This window comes from Grammomys surdaster, unplaced genomic scaffold (assembly GCF_004785775.1).
Source record: "Grammomys surdaster isolate TR1022 unplaced genomic scaffold, NIH_TR_1.0 126059, whole genome shotgun sequence".
In the NCBI taxonomy this organism is placed as follows: domain Eukaryota; kingdom Metazoa; phylum Chordata; class Mammalia; order Rodentia; family Muridae; genus Grammomys; species Grammomys surdaster.
In genome coordinates this window covers 1,757,022-1,780,323 of record NW_021620869.1, presented here as the reverse complement: position 1 = coordinate 1,780,323, position 23,302 = coordinate 1,757,022, and the positions used below count along the sequence as shown (strand labels likewise).

Genomic DNA, 23,302 nt, shown 5'->3' with positions numbered 1-23,302 from the left:
TTAATTAGTGGAAAATTACCCCAGCACACACACACACACACACACACACACTCTCACACTCACTCACACACACTCACACTATGCTGTATACAGTGGGGCTCCAGCTGAAAGTATGCTCCAGGGACAGACCACTGCTGTGCTAATAGAGCATAGAGGACATGCCACAGTTACATGTTTATTGCCAATTGCTTGACAAAATATCTCCCCATAGAGCAGAGTGGTGATGACGGTGATATTAATGGCTCTGTGTATGTGTGCCTATGTGTGTGTGTGTGCGCGCGTGCTGAGATAATTTTCCACTAATTCCAAGACCCAGATTACTTAACATTATTCTGATGGCCTGTATTTGTATAATTTCAAGAATGATTTAGAAATTGTTCTCAGGTTTAACTGTAAAAAAAAAAATGTTTGTTTAATGGTGCCTGTAGTACATTTAATATTACTTGCTAAATTCTGAGTTGATGACTTTTTTTCATCAAGTAGTAATTTTAACTGCCATAGAACTAAAAGCAGTTGACATTAAACCTAATGCATCCCAAAGTGACATCTCCCTTCTTTATAGGGTACTTAGTAAAGGTCTGTTTGTTGGCAGTTCCATCTTCTGCCCTAATGGCTATTTCCCTTACACTGGCTGGTCACTGGCTGCCAATCTCAAGGGCATCCTAGAAGTGCACCATATCTGCATGTTCTGGCCCTCCTGCTACTAAAAATTAGTGTCTAATTTTGTGGCAACCCTTTTTAAAAGATTTGTTTTTATTTTATGTTTATGCGCATTTTATATGCATGGGCATATGTGTACTACTGCATGTACACTTGGTGCCCACAGAGGTCAGCAGAGGGCATCAGATCCACAGAAACTGTTGTTACAGATGGTGGAGAGCCGCCATGGCAGTGCTGGGAACCAAACCTGGGTCGTCTGGAAGAGCCACAGGTGCTCTTAATCACAAACCACCCTTCCTGCTTCTGTGATAACCTTTTTTGTTTTGTATGTTTTGGTTTGGTTTTGGATTTGTTTTGGGGGTGGGGACACTGTTTTGTTTTATTTTGAGACAGGGCCTTGCTGTGCAGTGCAGCTGGCTTACAAAGCTAAGATTACAGGCTGGCCCATACTCTGTATATTCTTTTGTATTCCAGAAACATTCTGGTCACTGTCCTCTAGAACTTGCTCTGGGCTTCATATCTTCAGGTGTGATGCTGTGAGAAATATTGGGGACATGGGGAAAGTGGTGGCCTTTGACATGTTTATAACTGAATGTAAAACATAGCTATTGTATTTTAAACAGTATAGTTGTGAAGTATAATTTATTCATAAATTCTACATTTTCTCTGAATTTTACTTTTGCAAAAGGACCTAATTACCCAATTCTGACATATCAGTGACAAAGACTTTAGAGCATAAACCTTAAATAGTACATTTTTGGGATGTAGTCTCGCAGGAAATAACCCACACTTCAGGATAGTACAGAAAGGTTGTCTCTACTTTGATTCCCATAAGAGAGATAAAGATTGAACATCTGGGTGTCAGGTTTAAGTTTATATCATTAATGTTGTTTAGCTTGTTTCAACTAAATGTGTAATAAAGCAAATTTTAATAAACTGGTTGTTAAACTTTCATATAGCAACGTCTAGGTTTTCTATGTCAATGAATGTTTTCTCAATGAATGACTTGTGAAATATTCCACAGTAGTGTTCTATCCGAATGCTGTCAGAACATCAGCAGACAAGGTTGTTGCAGATCTCTGACTTTGTCAATGTGAAAATAAGGACCTCCTCTGCTCCAGCTTGCCACACCGGAAGCTGCCCTGACTGGAGGATTGTGCCAGTCCAGGGAGTGGGGGCTCCGTGCTATCTTCTCATTTAGGAGCTGCAAGTTACATAACCAAGGTTTAGTCTTATAAACGGGTCACTATAGGGGACTCTACTTGAGGACCTTTAACCACAGAGTGTAAGAGTCTTCCTTTGAAAGCAGTCACTCTTGAGGAGGCCTGGTGGTGGAGCATCCTCACCACTAAGGGTACAAAACAGGCACCTAGCAGTCATAGTTAGCGAAAGCGGTCATTTCAGTGTTACAGCACTTTTCACCTGGAAGTGTAAGGTAAATTTCCATCTGTAATAGTTTCAAAGTAGCACTTAAATTTATCCTATTAAATACCATTTGGAGTATGGTGCTGTCTGCCTGTAATGTGAGCATTTAGGATGTGGAGACAGGAGGCTGTGGAGTTACATAGTGAGTTTGAGGCAAGCCTGAGGCGACAGCCTATCTTAAAGAGATGTGCTATTTTAAATGTAGCTGTAAATTTTTGCATTTAATAGTTGTTGATTTCCCATAGGAAATATGAGAATCCTTTGACAAGAAGTTAAGGAATTTTTCTTTTTTCCTTCCTTCCTTCCTTCCTTCCTTCCTTCCTTCCTTCCTTCCTTCCTCCCTTCTTCCTTCCTTCCTTCCTTCCTTCCTTCCTTCCTTCCTTCCTTCCTTCCTTCCTTTCTTGCTTTTCAAATTTGTGACAGAATATTACTACATAGTGTAGGCTGGCCTCAAATTCATGATTCTCCTGCCTCAGCCTCCTAAAGAAGTTTCATTATTATAAATTTCCAGGTGAATTATGCCTCATCATTAGCCTCTTAGGAAGTAGGCTAAAAATTCTAGTCTATACAAAAGCAAGTGCTATTTTAATACGGAAGGGAGTTAAATAGTAGTTACTTTGGTATGAAAAACCAACAGGAAAAAACTTATTAGCGAAGAGCTCAGCAACGAGAAGACAGAATTGTGACATGAACAACTTATGTAATCTAACTTTTTAATCAGTAGTAACATGGGCCTAATATTAGGTGTGCCTCTAAGATGAGCAATATGGTGATGGCAGCACTGCTTCCCGCTCCTGTAGGACACCTAGAAACACAACCCAGGCCATGAGGAATCACATTGTCTCTTGGTCTGAAACAGGACAGATTAGCCATCACTGTTTTCTTTTGTGTTGTGTCTCGGACTGCATGTGACACACCGTGCACATGTTCCACGAAAGCTGATGGCAGCGTGAGGTTTACGGTCAGGCTAGTGCGAGGGAGGCCAACCCCACACAACCCCAGCTGTTCTCATTTTTGCCCCACCCTACTTCATTCATTTCTAGGCTTTTCTATGGATAGTCCTCAGCCTTCTCCCTCCAGCCTGAAGAGCCAGCTGAGCCTGAACCCTGAGCTTCAGGCCTTTCTGAGCACAGCTGAGCAGGGTTCATCTCCTGTGCTAAGCCCTGTCCTCAATGGCGCTGGTACAGCCAGGACGGACAACCAAGAAGAGCAGAAACATAAGGTGGGCCATTCTTGGGACTGAGTGCTGCTGGGGCCTGGTTTGTAAACCCCACTGAGGAGCCCCTGGGTGGGCAGGAAAAGACTCTGCTCACATCCCATAAACACAGTACAGATCATCAGCAAAATCCCTGTCTGAGACACTTCTGTTACTCTTAGAACGTAAGGCTCCATTATACACACGTTCCCTTGTTTGGCATTCTGGGGTCAGAGTTTTAGGCTGGATTCTGAAAATAGTTGGGAAAGGGACAGGCCATCCCCTCCCTGTTGGACCTCACTCCCTCTCCCTTCTTGTTCTGCCGTCTACCCATCTCTCCCCGTCTTCTTGTGTACAGCTGCGTAGCTTGCAGATATGTTGCCTAAAGAAGGTTGGTTGGGGCTCAGGGGGCTCTCAGATGGGACTTCATGGTGAGAAGGGGTCCTGGCCAACTTCAGAGGCTGTGGTGCCTGAAGTGGGAGGTCCTGGGATTTCTGACAGGACACAGGGACTATGGCAGAAGGTTGACACTGTTCCTGTAGGTCTCTGTAGTGAGGGCACATTTTGAATATGCAGTAGAGAATTACAGAGCAGAAGATCCCACTTACTCATAGATGCCAGGGATAGCCAGGGTTGCCTTAAGACAGCCAACCTGGGAATATAGCTTTGCTGGCCATCAAGCAATGGTTTGGGGAGAGAATAGATGCCATTATTAGAAATAGAAATGTTTATAAAAATAGAAAGCCATTATGTAATCTCTTAGAGGATGAACTAGGAGTTTTGAGCATCAGCCAGGCATATAATAGGGGCCCAGCAGGTGCGACCTGTCTCAGGTACCATCATAGAAAAGTGCTCTTATCTTTTTTTTTTTCTCCAAAACAGAATTTCTCTGTAACCCTGACTGTCCTGGAACTCATTCTGTAGACCAGGCTGACCTCAAACTCAGAGATCTACCTTCCTGCCTCCCTAGTGCTGGGATTAAAAGTTTGCACCACCACCACCCAGTGGATTTGAATTTTTAAAAAATGTTTTATGGCACAGAATACAATAAAATGTAGAAGGTTAGAAAAGTATGTTAGTGCTCTGTTGGGTAAAAGGGCCATACTCCAGGAACAACACAAAGATATCAAGGAGCCAGGGACCGGTGCCGTCACATCACTGCCAGCATTTGCAAAGAGCTGATGGGAGAAGTTGTCCATGGATTCTGAGGAGAGAACAGGACTTGCTCTGAAGGATGTGGCAGTACAGATTCCTGTGGTGCATCTCTGGGTTGGGTAGATGACACTATCAGTTCACAGCTACCATTCTGTGAGCTCCATGCCACATAGAGGAGCACACCTGTGGGGGTTTGATATACTTGGCTCAAGGAATACCACTATTAAGAAGTGTGGCCTTGTTGGAGGAAGTGTGTCACTGTGGAGGTGGGCAATGAGAACTTTCTCCTAGCCATGTGAAAGCCAGTCTTCTCCTGTTTGCCTTTGGATCAAGATTTAGAGCTTTTGGTTCCTCTTCCAGCCCCATGTCAGCCTCGAGGCTGCCATGCTCCCACCTTGATACTGGACTGAACCTCTGAACCTGTAAGCCAGTCCAAATTAAGTGTTGTCCCTTACGAGAGTTGCCTTGGTCATGGTGTTTCTCCACAGCAACAAAACCCTAAGACAATACCTCATTAGTCCTTTATTCTAGAGGCTGAGAGAGAATGCTGCAGACTGTCTTGAACTAAATCAGGGGTACAGACAGAAAATGTTGTCCCAAAACATGGGCCTACAGTGGCATCTCCTTGGCCACTTCTCCTCATGTGGCCTGTAAAGCATCAAAGGCTATCATGGTGCAAACTCGGTCTCTTCCTCCTCCCAGAACTCTCAGCCTTCCCACCTCTGGTGGCCACAGCTGATCTTTCCCTTGGTCCCAATTTGTTGTAGTCATTCTTGCTGCCTGTCAGTTTGCATATAACATTCACACTGGCACCACCTCAGCGGGCTTGTACAGAAGCCTGAGGTCCTGCTGCTCCTGCAGGTCTGCTTGCATCCTGTGCACAAGGATACCACAGTACATTCACATTGACCCCAGAGCATCAGAGGGCAGATGGCGGTCTTTCATCCCCTCTTACTGTTCCACATCACTTTCTGTGCCATGACATTTTTGCCATTCCCCCTGTTTGCTGGCCCACTCTCTCCAAGTGAGTCTGTGGCCTGGTGACACTCCTCCTGGCCTTCAGCCCTTCCCACCTTGATTCTCCATGACCGTGTTCTGCCATGGTGGTTTGAAGCCCCTCATGAACTTTGAGTGTTGCATCTATACAGGAGACAGACACACCCCCGATGTGGATTCCTGAACTCCTTCGATAGGTCCATCTTGGGTCCTGTACTAACAAGCATAGGGGAAGCTGCTGAAATCCAAGCCTAGAGTTGGACTGGGGACTGTTCCCACATTCAGGAAGTACATCAGCCAGCTCTGCACCCGGGCTTAAGCACATTCAGAATATATACTGGTAGAGTTTTTATGTTTTTATTTTTGTTTCGTTGTTGTTGCTTTGTTACTTTTATGAGGTAAGTTTAGTTGTTCTTTAGTTTTTTATTACTTTTTTATGCTGAGCCATATCTCTAGCCTATGTTTAATTATTTCAATCACACATAAACATGTTTTTATTTATTTCTATTTTACATTTATGGGTGGTTTTGTTTTGTTTTGTTTTCTTTTTTGGTTTTTTTGAGACAGGGTTTCTCTGTGTAGTCATGGCTGTCCTGGAACTCACTCTGTAGACCAGGCTGGCCTAGAACTCAGAAATCTGCCTGCCTCTGCCTCCCAAGTTCTGGGATTAAAGGTGTGCGCCACCACCGCCCAGCCATTTATGGGTGTTTTACCTGTGTGTGTATATATGTATACTATGTGCATGCTGTGCCCACAGAATCTTTCAGATCCTTCTAGGGCTGGGGCTGGTGGTTGTGTGCCACCATGTGGGTGCTGGGATTTAAACCTGGGTCCTCTGGAAGAGTATCCAGGGCTCTTAACCACTGAGCCAGCTCTCCAGCCCATAATTGCATAATATATGTTTAAACATAAACTCATAGTTCTGTATCTTTTAACCACCTTCATTAATGGCAGTGACAGAGGAGCATAATTCCAACACAAAACTAATAATAAGTCTCAGTTTTGTTTACATATATTAATATTTGAGTAGAAATTATTTTTCCAAAGAATACGGTACAATGAGGGGGAAATATTGAGAGAAGCAAATCTCCAGGCTGGAGAAACAGCTACACAGTTAAGAGCTTTTGCTGCTCTTGAAGAGGACTTGGATTCAGTTCCCAGCACCTACATGGAATGGTTCACAAATCACTTAAAACTCATCCAGTGCGCTCCCCTGGCCTCTGCAGGCACTTGTACACATGTCGTACACAAACATACATTCAGACATGCCATATACAAATAAAGTGAATCTTTCATTGACAGTGAATTCCTTTAGGAATTATGGCAGGAATTTCCAAAACTTCTGTTAACTTGAGAAGAACATGTTACAAACCTCAGGCTCTCCCTGAATGCGAAAAGGTGGCATGTCCCCCCGAAATATATTCATGGTTCTCTCTTCCTCTTTCAGTACATGCCAGAAGATGAGGCCTATTTCATAGCCAAGGAGATTCTCGCTACAGAACGAACCTATCTGAAGGATTTAGAAGTTATCACTGTGGTATGAAACCTTAGTCCTGATCTCTTTGATTTTTCTTATTATGTTTTAAATATAAACAATATGCTCCACCCTGAGAAATATCTTGAAAAACTTGAGACTTACATGTGAAAATTCTGTTAAATCATTTACCTTACGCCATGTCTAAGTCATGTTAGAATGCTGGTGTCTTGCCAGGCAGCTGTGGCCCACACAGTTAATCCTAGTACTCAGGAGGCAGAGACATGAAAATGAAGATGAACTCAGAGATCTTTGTGTCTCTGCCTCCTAGGCCAGCCTCATCTACAGAGAAAGTTCTAGGACAGCCAGGACAACACAGAGAATCCCTTTCTTAAAGAAAGAAACAAACAGAATGCTAATGTCTTAAGTTTTCATGAAGCTGCAAAACTTAGACTATATCTATCTGAAAGCTTTGATCTAGGATTTTATCTATATTTCACTATTATACTGTCCACAAAGAGGATATGTGGAATGCTGATTTAAGCCATCTTTATGTACTGGAGGAACTTGGCTTGGTGTCTGGAGGTCATAAGCCCCCAGGGGAATGGCCTTTCAGTCCCCAGTTGAGCCTCTCACCATGCCAAACTCCTCTCACAGTGGTTCCGAAGTATGGTGATCAAGGAGGAGGCCATGCCTGCAGCTCTGATGACCCTGCTTTTCTCCAACATTGATCCAGTCTACGAGTTCCATCGAGGCTTCCTTCATGAGGTGGAACAGAGGCTGGCGCTCTGGTAACAATGCTGTACATCTCATGGTACTATGTGCTTGACTCCCTCCACAGAAGACTCCCACCTTCTGAAACTTCCACAGAGTGGTTCCCATACTCTGGACCTCGACTGCACACACTGGTGGCACCTTGGGATGAGGCCTATATGCAGTCTCTGAGCCCTGGACTCCCCTTGGGTAGTACCTACCCTTGACACCATCACTAGACTCAGGAAATTCCCATCTTCAGAAACTAATTCAGAACAACAATTATTTCATTGAAGTGTATCTCAAAATCCTATTGGGAAAGATAAAATAAATTTTATTTATCCTATTCCAGAAAAGAGAACAAGTTTTTAAAAACTAGCTGTTTTCACCTGGCTTCTGTCATATTTAGAAAAATGCAGTAACTGTCACTGTCAATTTAAATTCTTTCCACCTCAAAACACAATCATGACTGACTGCTAGGTATAGTGACACATGCCCATAATCCAGCACCAGGGGGACAGACAAGAGAATCACATTTGGGGTCACCTTCAGCTACATAGTCAAAGTCTGTCTAAAAAAAAAGACTGACTAAAGCAAGTTGTTACCATCAAATCATGGTATTTTCTATAAGCTTTTGTGGTATTTATAAACCTTCTTGTTCCTCTAAATCTAGGGAAGGGCCCTCTAGTGCCCACTTAAAAGGTGATCATCAACGAATTGGGGACATCCTCCTCAGGAACATGCGTCAGTTAAAGGTAAGAAAGGTTAACTCAGGCCTGGCATAAAAGCCATAAGTGAAAAGTCATCTGTGTTGTTCTCAGAACAATGTCCCCCTTACAAGAGCATTCCCAAGAACAAGTTCATCTTCTCATTCTCCACAGCGGGGTCCTCTCCAAAGAGGGTTCTCAGCACAGCATGCACCTGACCTCTCCACTCAGCACATGACTCTCTGGAGAGTAAAATCCAAAACTGTCCCCTGACAAGGTTCTACATTTAATAGCAGTGTTGATTCAACTATGTTCTCCTCAAAGAGTGTTCTTCAAAATGGTCAGTAAACTCAGTCCATCTCAGGGCTTTCCTGGAAGGGATTTCCTTCAGGGCAGGCTCCTCAGAACATGGTTCCCCCATGAAACTACTACCCACAAGAGAGCCTCTTCAGAACAGAGCCCTTCTCAGAGGAGGTTCCCTCAGAATCTAACAAGGTTCCCCTCAAAACATCAGATCCCAGGATTAGACTTCATATAAGACATATGAGCTTAAAATAAAGGCCTCTCAGGAAAAAGAAACTGTTTTCTTCCAAAGAGAATTTCCTTTAGAGTAGCTCTTCTCAGAGAAGGGCCTGTCAAAATATGGTTTCGGGAGGGGATTGCTCAGCAGAGCTTGCCTTTTAAGACAGCTTCTCCTTCACAACAGTACTCCTTAGAAGGTTTCCCTTCAGAATACCTTTCCCAAAGTAGTATTTCCCTAGAGCAGCCTTCCCACCTCAGAACACAGCTCCACAGAGTAGTGCTCTTAGAAGGGCAGACCCCTAAGCATGTATCCTCTCAGAGTTAAGGTTCCCGCCTAGTGCAATGTTCTCAAAACAACATTCCCACACTCGAGAGACATCTCAGTGGTTACAGCACTTGTAGTTCTTGCAGAGGACCTGGGTTGGGTTCCCAGCACCCACAGTATGTAACTCCAGTTACATCTGGTGCCCTCTTCTGAAAGGGCATGATGGTGTACACTCTTTTGTGTGTATGTTGGGGGAAGGAGGAGTCAGATTTTTCTGTGTGGCCTTGGCGGCCCTGGAATTCACTGTATAGACCAGGCAGGCCTCAAAGTTACAGAAATTTGCCTGTCTCTGCCTCCTAGGATTAAGGCATGTGCCACTACCACGCAGCTGGTGATGTACACTCTTAATCCCTCCCAGTATTTGAGAGGCAGGCAGAGCCTGGGCTATGTAAAGGAAAACCCTATCTTGAAAAAATATTTAGAGCTATCCTGAGCTACACACTGAATTTGAGGTCAGCCTGAGATACCTGACACCTTGTATATTATTTTCTAAAGGAGAAAGGAGCTGTAATGCTTTTCCCAAGAAAAGAGTCTCCTCAGAACAGCATTCCTTCAATATGGTTACCTTGTCTCCCTCCTTCAGAACAGCATTCCTCAGAACTGAGTTTAGAATAGGATTTCCTGTTCACAGCATTTCTCTCTGAATGGGGTTCTTCCTAGCAGGTTTCCCTTCAGAAAAACCTTTCTCCAGAGCAGTATGTCTTTCAATATAATTTTCATTTTTCTTAAAGATTTTTTTTATTTATTTTATGTATATGAGTACACTGTAGCTGTTTTCAGACACACCAGAAAGGGGCATCAAATCCCATTACAGATGGGTGTGAGCCACCATGTGGTTGCTGGGAATTGAACTCAGGATCTCTGGAAGTCAGTGCTCCTAACTGTTGAGCCATCTCTCCAGCCCTCAATATAACTTGTTAAAACAGGGTTTCTCCCAGAGCAGGTTCTCCTCAGAATATCCTTCTCTCAAAACATTTCCTTAGATGGCTACTCCAGTATCCCTCAGAATATCTTGTTCTAGCATACTTACCCTCGGGACAGAACCCTCTTAGCAGGGCTACCATCAGGACAGTCAGCCTCAGAGCAACACTCCTCTTAGAGCAGTAATCCTCAGAACATGTTGTCAGCACAGAATCACCTTCAAATCAGGCCTTATTCAGTACAGAATTCTCAGAACCAACACAGGGATTGCCTCAGAAGAGTCTCAGGACAGGGTTTTCCAAAACATGGTTCCCCCTCTCTCCAATAACTGAGTCAGCACTAAACCTGGACAGAGATCAGAAGTGGGGTTCTTCCCCGTGCTCAGTGTGTCCCTGCAGTAAGCTCTAGCTTCCTCCCTAGCCTCTGAGGTTCATTCTTTATCCATAAATCCAGGAAAGGCTCATTTATCACACAAGATTTCAGGGAGAGCAGTCAGCAGTGGTTATGTGAGGCCCAGCAGTCGAGCAGTGCTAGCCCCTTGAAATGGAATACAGCATACACTGGGGTGGAGTCTAAGACAGGGAGAGATGGAGTCCTGTGGAAACAGGTGCTCTGACTGGTACATACCACACTCTGCATCCGTGTCATGCCCTGTCAGCATTCCCAGCTACTATGTGAAGGTCCACACACCGATATCCCACCCCCTGCTACCATCTCTTTCCCCAAACGCTATCCTTCTGCCCCTCAACAGGAACTTACTGGCTACTTCCAAAGACACGATGAGGTCCTCACAGAACTGGAAAAGGCCACAAAACACTGTAAAAAGCTGGAGGCCGTCTACAAGGAGTTTGAGCTCCAGAAGGTCTGCTACCTGCCTCTCAACACATTCCTGCTGAAGCCTGTCCAGAGGCTAGTGCACTACCGTCTGCTGCTGGGCCGGCTGTGTGCGTACTACTCACCTGGGCACCATGACTATGCCGACTGCCATGGTGAGTGCGCTCTGGGCCTTTATACTCTGAGGGCAATAAAGTCGGGGTGGAAAGCACAGACGACACTGGCTCTACCCCAGAAGGGCTGGCAACCCCAGTGGTCAGAACAGGCCAGGACCAGAACAGGGCAATGGGGGTTGGGGGATATCCTAGAATGACCTGTCTCTTGTGGCTATTTCTGTCCTGGAAGCTTTGACTTACCAAACGTTTTAGCCAAGCGGCCTATTGGAAGTTTTTGACATATATAAACTATCATTTTTTTTATTTGTTAAAGGGACAAAAGAATAAAGTCTAAATCTTGTCCATCTGCAAATAGAACATAGCATCCATTTACTGCAGGAGGCTCCTGTCTGCAGGTCGTTGAAATTGCCATTGCATAGATAACTAGCTGGGGACGGTGGTCCGTGGCTGTGATCCTAGCTACTTAGGAGGCTGAGGCAGCAGGATCCGTGGAGTGAGTCCCCTGAGCTGGAGTTGCAGGTAGTTGTGAGCTGACGGCATGTGCGTGCTGGAAACTGAACCCAGGTCCTCTGTGGGACTCCCAGCCACTCCCAGGCAGCAGCAACAGCAGAGCCACAGCAGAGCTGACGCTCAGAGTCTGTGGACCACAGCTGCACACGGCTCATCTTCAGACTGGGATGATGTCAGCCAGGTTCTTCCTGATGTTGTCAGTGTTGTATACATATCATTTGTAAAGATCATGTTACAGTTTCTCAAGGATGGTGATGTTGCTGTGCTCCCCTCTTAATTTGCTTTTGTCTTGAAAGCTATGAGCAACCTATAGGAACATTGCTGTTCTGGGATGCCATGAACCCTGTCAGGGTGGGGCTGAGAATACGTTGGTATTAGCCTGATCTGGAGAACTTGTCGAGCTGCTGCTGGTGAAGGGGGCACCACAAGTGAGGGGCACTGTGACCAGGCAGAGAGGGCCCTGATAAAAGGGGGAGCAGGGAGCTAGACAGATGACTCAGTGGTTAGGAGCACTCTCCCGTGCAGAGGACCCAAGTTTGGCTCCCAGCATCCATGTTCAGGCGCCTCACAATCTCCTTTAACCAACTCCAGAGGATCCAGTGCCTTTGTCTACACTCTGGGGTTTCTGCATTCAGATTTTTTCCATAACCACAAATAACACACACACACACACATACACACACACACACATATATATACACTCAATTGAAAATAAAACTTATTTTAAGAAGGGAGAGCAGTCCCTGTGAGTGGTTCCAGTGGGCAGTCGGGTCACTGCATTGTGGGCCGCTCAGATACAGGACTAGGTAGACAGCTGTTTGCAGCCAGCATAGCCTACTCAAGGCTGGTGTCCGATTCTGTATTTATCTTAGTGAGTTTCCTTCTGGTTTATTAACATTTGCTTCAACTATAGGTAAGCATCTCTTACAAGAAAGAAGTACATTTCTTCAAAGATTTAAGGCATAATTATTTGATCTCCTTAGAACCGAATAGTGCAAGCTGGGCCTGGTGGGGCATGCTTTTAATCCCAGGCTCAGGTACCAGGATCTCTGAGTTTGAGGCCTGCCTTGTCTACAAAGTAAGTTCCAGAATAGCCAGGGCTCACACAGAAACCCTGTCTCAAGAAACAACAAACAAACAAAAATAAAGCAGAAAAAGAACGACTAGAGCTTTGTGTTCTATACAGAGCCTGCTCTCCTCCTGCCAGCCCATGTCGGCTGGTGGACCACTTGGTTAACAAAGCCAAAGTGTCCAGGGCATCCGCAGGGGACTGCACTCAACATTCTGTGAATGCTGAATGCCAGCGGGCCAAAGCCCTTGCCAGGACTCTAAAGTGCCCCAATTAAAGCCACCCTATAGAATACTAGCTCTTTTACAAGGCAGAGAGGGTGTGTGTGTGTCTTCTTCAGGGGTCTAAATGAGGGACTTGTCTACACAGAGGCACTGAAGGCTATCACAGAAGTGACCACTGAGCTCCAGCAAAGCCTGACTCGGCTGGAAAACCTACAGAAGCTGACAGAGCTACAGAGAGACCTGGTCGGTGTAGAAAACCTCATTGCTCCTGGAAGGGTAAGTGGTCATACTTGGGGAAGAGTTTATGCCTGTTGTCTTTAAATGAATTTTATTAATGTAGCCCCAAACTCATTGTTTTCACAGTACACAATCTGTGGTTCTTAGTGTACTCACCAAGTTATGTAGTCATCATTAACTAGGAACATTTTCATCACCTTAAAAAGAAACTCCCTGGGCTGGAGAGATGGCTCAGCAGTTAAGAGCACTGACTGCTCTTCCAGATGGTCCTGAGTTCAAATCCCAGCAACCACATGGTGGCTCACAACCATTCATAATGAGATTCGATGCCCTCTTCTGGTGTGTCTGAAGACAGCTACAGTGTACTCATAAATAAAATAAATAAATCTTTAAAAAAAAAAAAAAGAAAAAAAAAGAAACTCCAAAGGGGGCTGGAGAGATGGCTCAGCAGTTAAGAGCACTGACTGCTCTTCCAGAGGTCCTGAGTTCAATTCCCAGCAACCACATGGTGGCTCACAACCATCTGTAATGGGATCTGATGCCCTCTTTTAGTGTGTCTGAAGACAGTACGTGTACTCATATAAATAAAATAAATAAATCTGAAAGGAAGGAAGGAAGGAAGGAAGGAAGGAAGGAAGGAAGGAAGGAAGGAAGGAAGGAAGGAAGGAAAGAAGGAAGGAAAGAAGGAAGGAAAGAAGGAAGGAAAGAAGGAAGGAAAGAAGGAAACAAATAAACTCCAGGACCCAGTAGTAGTCAGTACCCATTCTGGTAAATACGGTGTGGGAGAGCTGCCCCACAAGGTGCCAGAAAACTAAACCAAACTCGTGCTCAATACAGGGATAGTGTGTCACAGCTATACTCCCAGCACTCGGAGCTGAGGCAGGAAGACCTTGAGTTTGAGGCCATCTTAGAAGTCTGGAATGAAAGCAACCAAACAATGCTTGTAATGTTTCCTCCCCCTCTCTGAGTTGTCTTTTTACCCTCATGGGTTATATCATTTATAATATGAAAACTTTTAATTTTAATGACATCTGTACTTGTTTTACCTTAGGTGTCATATTACAGAAGATATTTCCTAACCGGAGATTTTGTGTATTTATTTTTCTAATAGTTTTGATTCTCTTGTTCTTTTTCCTTTGGCAGAGACTCATGTAACCCAGGCTGGCCTCAAATTCACTATGTCTTTAAGGATGGCTTTGAACTTGTAGTCTTCCTGTCCTCCTGCCTCCATTCACCTCCCGAGTGAGGGATTACAGATTGCATGCCAACACCTGGTCTATGGGATGCCAGGAATAAAACGCAGGTTTTGTGCATGCTAGGCAAGCACCATGTGAACCACATACCCAGTCCTCTCTCCCAATTAGTCCAGTTTCATTCCTTTGCACACAGATACCAAGCTGCGCTGGCACATCTGTAGAATAGTCTTGTTGTCCTTATAAAAAGTAAAAAGCCCTATAGATGTGCGGGCTTCTTTCTGGACTTACAGTTCTGTTCTAAGAGTTGGTGTGTCTCTTGGCTGTACACTGTCACCAGATCCTTCTGCTCTTGACTCAGTGCTGTTGATGTAAGGACAGGAGTAAGAAAGCTTAGTAGCTGGTCCTACTAAGTACTAACTACTACAGAAGTTCACGTACAGGCTGGTAGGCCTTTCTGCCTCCTAGGGAAATATTCTACTAGAGACTGTTTCTTCATCTTATGTCAGTGAGCATGTAAAGTCTTTTTGTGCCTCACTGGTATATGCAGTGCTGCACCCACCCAGGCTTCCATCATTTTGATCCTATTGGCACCTTTCCTCTGTTTTTTTTTTGTTTGTTTGTTTGTTTTATTTGGAGACAGGGTCTCACTGTGTATCCCTGGCTGGCCTGGAACTCACTATGAAGCCAAGGCTGGCCACGAACTTACAGAGACCCACAAGCCTCTGCCTCCTGAGTGCAGGTGTTAAGGGCGCACACCACCATATGTAGCTACTTGACACTCTAAGCCTGTGTCACATTAGGTTCTTAGTCTTCATTCAATACTCCAGTGCAAGGTAGCTAACTCTAACCACCCAATAATGTTTATGGAATGGAGACTTTACCCTTCTCATACCTGCTTCTGTGCGGCCTTTCCCACAGCAGAATTCAGATGGACACTTCCTGACTTAGTCTCTCAAATGTCCCTCCACTAGACTGCACCTCTTGGAATCCTTGTCTTGATTCAGATAGACAACTGAGGACTGAGTTGGTACCAGGATAGGCCTCTGGTAACTAGAGGCACTGTTGACTCCCCCAAGAGGGCTGTCACTCAGCTGAGCTTAAAGAAGCCAGAGGGGCTGGCAAGATGGCTCAGCGGGGAGAGGTGCTTTGTGTAGGTCTGGTTTAATCCTCAGATCCCACAAAGTTGCAGAAGAAAACCAGACCTGATGGATATCTTCTAACCACACATGTATACTATAACATGCACATATGGGTGAGCAGGGAAGCAAGCTAGAGGTTGCTGTTGGCCACCATGACCTTTGGCCCAGCATTGCTACACTACTGCTCACCGGAACCCTAATTGTCTTTCAGGAGTTCATCCGTGAGGGCTGCCTTCACAAGCTCACCAAGAAGGGCCTGCAACAGAGGATGTTTTTTCTGGTATGTTTCCCACTGTACCTCAAACTGCATCTCCAATCTGGGGAAGAATCAGTGGGTGTAGTTTTGTCAGGAAAGTTGTTCCCCTGACTACCACCTCAGCCCTAAGAAACTTCATACCAGGTGGCAGCTCACAGTCACATGGGGACTCAGGAGATAGGAAGCAGCTGCTTTGCCTGCCCTGAGATGTTTGGTCCTATCCCTCATTCTGGGAGGACAAGCAAGGGCCAATATCAAGATGGCTTATAGAAATGTGCTGGTGGCCCAGTGACAGCCAGGAGGTCTCAATACTACCCTAGGAACATGGGAACAGAGGACCTGACCATGTGGCCTCATCTTCCTAGGCTTTCTTTCCAAGTGCCCCAGACCTGATCCATGTTGGTGAGGAGCTGACTGCACTAGCCAGAGCTCCTGGCTTATACTAGCTAGGACAGGCTAAAGGGACTGGTGGCTGGCCCCCAATTCTGCTGGCTCATGTGACTACTACATACATCTGGTCAAAAATAATCAAGGAGTCATTTTTTCCCCAGCAATCTCCAGTAACTTGCATAGATATGGTAAAACCATAATGGCCATCCATAGTTCACCAGAGTCTAACTATACTTACACCAAAACTTTGTTTTGTTTTTAAAGTTCACTTATCTAAAAGGCTTGCCCTCTCCCAGTTCTCAGATATGTTGCTGTATACAAGCAAGAGTGTCTCAGGGGCCAGTCATTTCCGGATCCGTGGCTTCCTTCCACTCCGGGGCATGCTGGTGAGTAGCAGCAGGCTTACCTGAGGCTTGTCTTTTAGGTACTGGGCTGGACTTCTGCCCCACCTCTCACATACAGTGGCAAGTCTGTGGGAGTTTTCAGTGTGAGCAGGCCACATATTAAGGAAATCTCTTTGACTTTTCTTCTATGCCTCAATTCCTCAAGGCTATTGTTCTTCCTGAACTCCAGACTTCACCATATTCAGCCAATGGGCGCTTTCTGGGTTGGCCTAGACCCTTCAGGCTCTAGTCATGGTCTCCTTTAGCACCCAGAAGTATGCTTACTTTCCCCACGACTTGGAATCAGTTTTGGTAGTCAGCTGTTTCATATGCCATGTAGTTTAAGAATCTCATCCAAAAACAGCCATCCCCATGGACAGACACAAGGCCTGTGTTCACTGGACTATGCTTGATTCAAAGCTACTGGAAGCCTTCTGAATACCCTGCATATGTACCCACAAGGATGTCTGAAATGGGATAACCACTGGACCTTAACAGAATCCAGTTTATCAACTTTGCCTTTGGGAGTTAATGAAAACCCTGGTTACAGGCTACAGAAATGGCTCAGTGGTTTAGGAGTGCTCACTGCTCTTCCAGAGGACACAAGTTCTGTTCCAGCACTCATGTCAGGCAGCTCACAACTACTTGTAACTCAGGCACCAAGGGGCTTAATGCCATCTATGGGTACCCTCACACAGACACAAACACACACACACACACACACACACAAATAAATCTTTTTAAAAAATCAAAGAAGGGCTAGAGAAGGCTCTGCACTTGATTCCCAGAATACACATGGCAGCTAACCACCATCTGTAACTGATTCCTGGGGATCCAACACCTCTTCTTGTCTCCATAGGCACTGCGTGCATATGATGCAGATATACATGTAAGCACACATCCTTATACATAAAATAAAAAAATAAATCTCAAAACAAATTTTGGAAACAAAATTAAGACCCATTTAAAGTCACAGAGAATCAGGAAGATCTAGAAGCTATCTTCTCTTCATGTAGAGCTTGGGACCTGGCCTGAAACTTGTCCTGGAGACATCAAAGGCAAGGCCAGTGCAGCATGTTTCCATGGTCCCCAGCATGTCAGTGCCCTGGTCATCTCCTCCCCTTCACACTGCCCCTTGTGGTGGCATGTACTGCTGCAGCAGCAAGCTAGTTCCTTTTCTTACTGACTCTGTAGGCCTTTGCTCACCCTGAAACAGACGTTTGTAATATGTGACTCTACTTTGCTGAACTTAGCAAGGGGCCACCTCTGGAAGATAACCCCGTTGTTTGATGGTTTACTTTTAAAATACATATTCCAGTAGGAAAGCCCTGAAAATACAAGATAAATATCACCTTGACTACAAGCACTCGAGGTTTGGCTATGGTGACTCCTCAGCCAGTTAACACTTTCCACAAGCTGCCTTGTGAACAGCACTGGGTTTTTTCTCAGTAATCCATCCTGAGCACTCTGTTACATTCTCTGACTTCTCTGGTTCAGTAGAGGAGACTGGTGACAAGCATGAACCTTATGTGCCTAATCTAACATTCCATTAGACTGAGTATGGTCTTTTATGAGTGTGTATCACATTATTGGGCTTCTGTCTCTCAGACATTTTCACAGTGGTCCCATTGTGCAAAGCACATGTTGCTTTGAGTGTCTGTGCTCATCACTGTCCAGCATGGGCATCCATCGGCTGCTCACAATGAGTTCTAAATGTGCATGTCTATGGGGGAATGCACGAATGTGGAAGCCAGGGGTCAACATCAGTTATCTTTGGAGTTGTTTTCTACCTTATTTTTGGGGACAGAGTCTCTCACTGAACCTAGAACTTACCAATTTAGCTAATGGCTAGCCTGTGGGCTCCAGGGACCTGCCTGTCTCTGTCTCTCTAGTATTGGGCTTACTGATGTTCATCATTACAGCCGGGTCTTTACACGGGATTTGACGATCTGAACCATGTCTGGTCACAAATACTTTTGTCAAGTAGTAATTACCTTTTTTAGTTTCTCCATAATTTAGTGGAACTTAAAATTCCATCCTGTACAGGTGACTTATTTTGGAATGGTCCCTGACATATGGAATGCCCTCTGACATATGACATAAACCATTTGTTGAAGGAATGATTTAAACATACAGCTGTGGTGGGCTCTTACCACCTTTCTTTGAGGGCTTTATTTTAGCCCTGTTAGGCTAGACATGAGATTGTATTGGCTTTTATTTTAATTTTGGTGTTCTGACATGGTCTTCCTATGAAGCCCCAGTTGTCTTGGGACTGTGTAGACCAGGCTGTCCTCAAACTCACAGCCAATACCTGCCTCTGCTGATATTAAAGGCATGTGTGGCCACACACAGTTCTAATGGCACTTTTTTAATGTTTTTAAGTTTTTATTTACATATTTCTATATATGGGTATATGCATACATGTACTGCTGTCCTTGGACACCAGAAGAAGGTATTGGATACCCTGAATCTGGAGTTACAGATGATTGTGAGCTACCCAAGTGGGCGTTAGGAATCAAACTGCAGTCTTCTGAAGAAACAGCAAGCACTCTCAACATGTCATCAGCCCCATTTTTCTTTTCTCAGTATGTCTAGAATTTGTTAGATGTAATTAGTTAAGGAGGCACCTTCTCTCCATATAGTCATTTCACCATCATTTGTTAAATCCTTCATGTTATGTGACAACCTTCATATACTTTGCTTATAGCAGTATCTTCCATTCTACCATAGTGTCAGTCACACTGGAGATAGTTACTATGTGGAGGACTACATTATACCCCATCCTTATCTCCCTTTTAAGATTCTCTTTGCAGGGCCAGCAAGCTAGGTCTGTAGATAAAGTATTTGATGTGCAAGCTTGACCACTCAAGTCAGGTCTCCTGAAATCCATGGAAAAGTGGAAGGAGATAACTGTATGCATGTGTATACACCCATCATATACATAATTACACACTTTAAAAAAATGTATTTAAGTATTCCAAGTAAACTTTGGAGTCATTTAGACAAATTCCATTCCAAAGCACCATTGGCATTTCAACTGAAATCACATGAAACTTAAATATTAACTTAGAGAAAGACTAACATTCTAACAAATGGTTAGCAGGATGTCAGAACTTTTTTGTTGAGAGAATAACTCAGTGATTTTTGTCCTGTGTGCTCTGTATGGGGAACTGTCCATTCTTTGGGGTCATCTGTAACTGGCAGTCATATGGCTGCACAGTGTGCTTCCTTATCTAGACTATTCAGAGAAGAGTAGCTAGTTCTTAGCTTTAAAGGAGTTTGATCAGTTAAAGCAGTTTCCTTATGACACAGAGATGAGAATTAAAAATATTGGCTTTCAGCAGTGGGTGTTCCCAGTCCGTGAAGAACTTTTGCTGACTAAAGATAGGATTCTGTTACTAAGCTTTGTAGGTTTTTTTTTGTTGTTGTTTTGGTTTGGGTTTTTTTGATTGTTTGTTTGAGACAGGGTTTCTCTGTGTAGCCCTGGCTGTCCTGGAACTCACTCTGTAGACCAGGCTGGCCTCAAACTCAGAAATCCACCTGCCTCTGCCTCTCAAGTGCTGGGATTAAAGGCGTGTGCCACCACTGCCAGGCAGCTTTGTAGTTTTTTTTTTTTTTTTTTTTTTAAACGGTTGTTTTACTATTTCTATTTTAAGATTTATTTATTTATTATATGTAATGTAAGTACACTGTAGCTGTCTTCAGACACCCATATGAGGGCATCGATCTCATTGTAGATGGTTGTGAGCCACCATGTGGTTGCTGGGATTTGAACTCATGACCTCTAGAAGAGCAGTCAGTGCTCTTAACCTCTGAGCCATCTCACCAGCCCCAGCTTTGTAGTTTTAATCCTTGCATCATTAAATCTACCTTGCTTGGTACCAGGACACTTCCTGTATATGGTTTTGGGTTTGATTTGGTAATAATTTATCCTGGAATTGTTCCATCAGATTAGTATGATTTGGCTGAGATCAGTATGCTTTGCATCAGATAAAGACTTTGGTCCGAGCGTGATGAGTTTTCCAGCTCCTAGTACTGAAATGCTCAACATCTTCTTTGCTTGATTTTCAGCTAATAGTGTTGGACCCACCGGTGAGTATTTCAGTGTCTCTAGACCAGACCTCAGTCACTTGGCAGCAGTTGCCATAATGCAGGGACACAAGTGTGCCTCCTGTACTTCCCTTGTAGTTATATAGACTTGGATTGTAACAAGCCTTCCAAGCCAGCTGCACCTAGTATTACTGGTAGTCATTTTTTCTCCTCACTGAAGGTTTCCTCCAGTTTTTGTTTTGTTTTTTAAAGGTTTTTCGAGACAGGGTTTCTCTTGTAGCCCTGGCTATCCTGGAACTCACTCTGTAGACCAGGCTGGACTCGAACTTAGAAATCCTCCTGCCTCTGCCTCCCAACTGCTGGGATTAAAGGCGTGCGCCGCCACCGCCCAGCGGTAGTCATTTTTTGTATGCCTCAGGTTTAGGCTAAATTAAAATTCTAGCCCATAGGACGTCACCTCTTCTCTCACCTACAGGTGGAAGAAAGTGAGAATGAATGGTCTGTCCCCCATTGCTTCACCATCTATGCAGCTCAGAAAACAATTGTGGTGGCAGCCAGGTAAGGGCCCTCTCTTCATGATTCAGTCAGAGCAGGGCCTGCTTCAGGGATGAGGACTTCAATACCACTCTGCCTCCCTCGTGGGACTCAGCCGTTTACAGGTTATGCAGGCAAAGGACTATCTTCCCCCTTGTAGACAGGGAAGGATTGCTGACATTTGTGTTTTCAAGAAACTAACCAGGGTGCTTCTGAGAAAATGCCTGTAGAGTTCATGACAGTTGGTCTCTTAATAGCACCAGCACTCCAGCCCTCAGGCAAGGGGTAGTATTAGGGACATGGTCAAAGTCAACTTGGGGTCACAGCACAAGAGCAAATGGAGGCTTTCTCTTTCCAGACCAGTGAATTCTTCAGGTATGATCCCTGCTCAGTGAAATCTGATCTGGTTTTCCTCCACCAGGAAATGCCACCTTAATCATGAACCAAATCCAATCTTATGAGACTTTTGGTAACAAACTCACCAATTCCAGCACTGATGCCTGCCCTGCTTCCCCAGCTCCTCCTAGCTCACCCTTATAACAGGCTGGAGAAGGCATGTTTCTGACTATCCTCAAGTCCCAGGGAATGAAGCAGATGCCCAAAATACACTTGTCCTCTGATACAAAGGACAGGACTCCAGGATAGGAAGAGCTTCCCCAAGGAGGCAGCTAACTTGATTTTTCTCCTTTACAGCTCTCAGCTAGAAAAGAAGAAGTGGATGCAGGACCTGAATGCAGCAATCCAGGCAGCCAAGAGTTCTGGTGACTCACCCCCAGTGCTGCTGGGAGGCCCGGTGTATACTCGTACCCCCAGTGAGTTTTGACTCAAGACACCCCAAGAGGTCCCCTTTGTAGTTCTGAAAGCTTTTCTAAAAATTGCTTTCCTTACCTTGGCTAGCTTACCAGGTCCCATGAGTTTCCCTCCCACACAAGAAAAACTGGTGGCCATGCCTAGGTGGAAGAGTTCTTGGGCTGTCCTAGCATCATGATTTTCTCTGGCTGCTGATTGGGTACCAAGGGCCTATTTCCCAGATCCTGAAGGAGCCTCATGGGTGGGTGGTACCAACTGCTAACTTTCCTCAGGATCTTCTGATGAAGTCTCTCTGGAAGAATCAGAAGATGGTCAAGGAACCCGGGGCTTCCTGGAGGGGAACAGCCAGCACAGGGCCAATACCACAATGCATGTGTGCTGGTACCGAAACACAAGTGTGTCCAGAGCAGACCTCAGTGCAGCTGTTGAGGTATGGCTGTCATGAGCATGCATGTGAGGCACCCACTCACCCCCATCCCCATCCCCATCCCTGATGTGCTGGCTACTGGGCAGGGCCCAGTCAGACAGCTTCCTCCTGCGCCCCTCCTCCAGTGACAGAAACTAGTTCACAGCTCACTTATCTACTTAAGCTCTTTGAAAAGGGACTTCACACCAACTGTTATCTGGTATCTTGTAAGGACAGTCAAAGCAGAGGCAGCAGTTCATCAGTGCTGGGATTTGCCAAAAGGCCCACAGGACAGTGTTGTCCCTGGTCTACTCAAACCTCCCATTCTGGGTTCATGACTACCCCACTTACAGAATGATTAGTGTTTGTACACATCTGGCTTCATAGAACCTCAAGTTGTTCAGCCTAGCATCTCTACGCACTCATTCCTGGACTTGCTCCCTTCACCCCAGACTCCAAATTCTCCTCTGCCTCATCCCTACTCTACTGGGCCAGGCTCAAGACTGTATGTAGGGTCAGAACATAGCAAATCCTAATGAGGCCTGAGACACTTGCAGATCAAAGTAGATAGGGGACTCTTGGGAAGCTAGGCAGCACATATTAGACACAGGCCCTGCAAACAGGAGGCTGGGGTATCTTGTCTAGTGCTACACTTAAATACTTTCCCCCATAACTTCAAAGAGCCTTCCTGTCTTTTGTCGGAAAGCTAGTTTTACTACATATTAGAAAAAGTATCCTACTTAAGTGTTTGGGACATAAGTCCAGACTAACAGCCTGTTGTCAGGTCTTAAGTATGCACAGCTGTATTTATTTTAAAAATGCTGATCATCACCCAGGTATTGTCGTGCACACCCATAATCCTAGCACTTGGGAGGCAGAGGCAAGCAGATCTGAGTTTGACACTAGAGTGACTTCCAGGACACCCAAAGCTACACAGAGAAAACCTATCTTGGAGAAACAAAAAGGATGCTGAGCACAGCAGAGACCTGTGTGTGGGTATTCTGGCTGGACTGCA

At 44.9% G+C, this 23,302-nt stretch overlaps 1 protein-coding gene across 1 annotated transcript in view; it reads left to right on the top strand.

Annotated features, from left to right (window-relative positions):
- Positions 1-23,302, top strand: part of Farp2 (FERM, ARH/RhoGEF and pleckstrin domain protein 2) — a 102,703-nt gene that overhangs the window by 77,484 nt on the left and 1,917 nt on the right. The window contains exons 14-24 of the mRNA XM_028755323.1: positions 3,129-3,307; positions 6,879-6,968; positions 7,563-7,696; positions 8,332-8,413; positions 10,885-11,122; positions 13,032-13,162; positions 15,670-15,738; positions 16,401-16,490; positions 21,013-21,095; positions 21,765-21,883; positions 22,154-22,311. Of these exons, the coding sequence (XP_028611156.1) occupies positions 3,129-3,307; positions 6,879-6,968; positions 7,563-7,696; positions 8,332-8,413; positions 10,885-11,122; positions 13,032-13,162; positions 15,670-15,738; positions 16,401-16,490; positions 21,013-21,095; positions 21,765-21,883; positions 22,154-22,311 (1,373 nt within the window). The remainder of the gene's footprint in view (positions 1-3,128; positions 3,308-6,878; positions 6,969-7,562; positions 7,697-8,331; positions 8,414-10,884; positions 11,123-13,031; positions 13,163-15,669; positions 15,739-16,400; positions 16,491-21,012; positions 21,096-21,764; positions 21,884-22,153; positions 22,312-23,302) is intronic.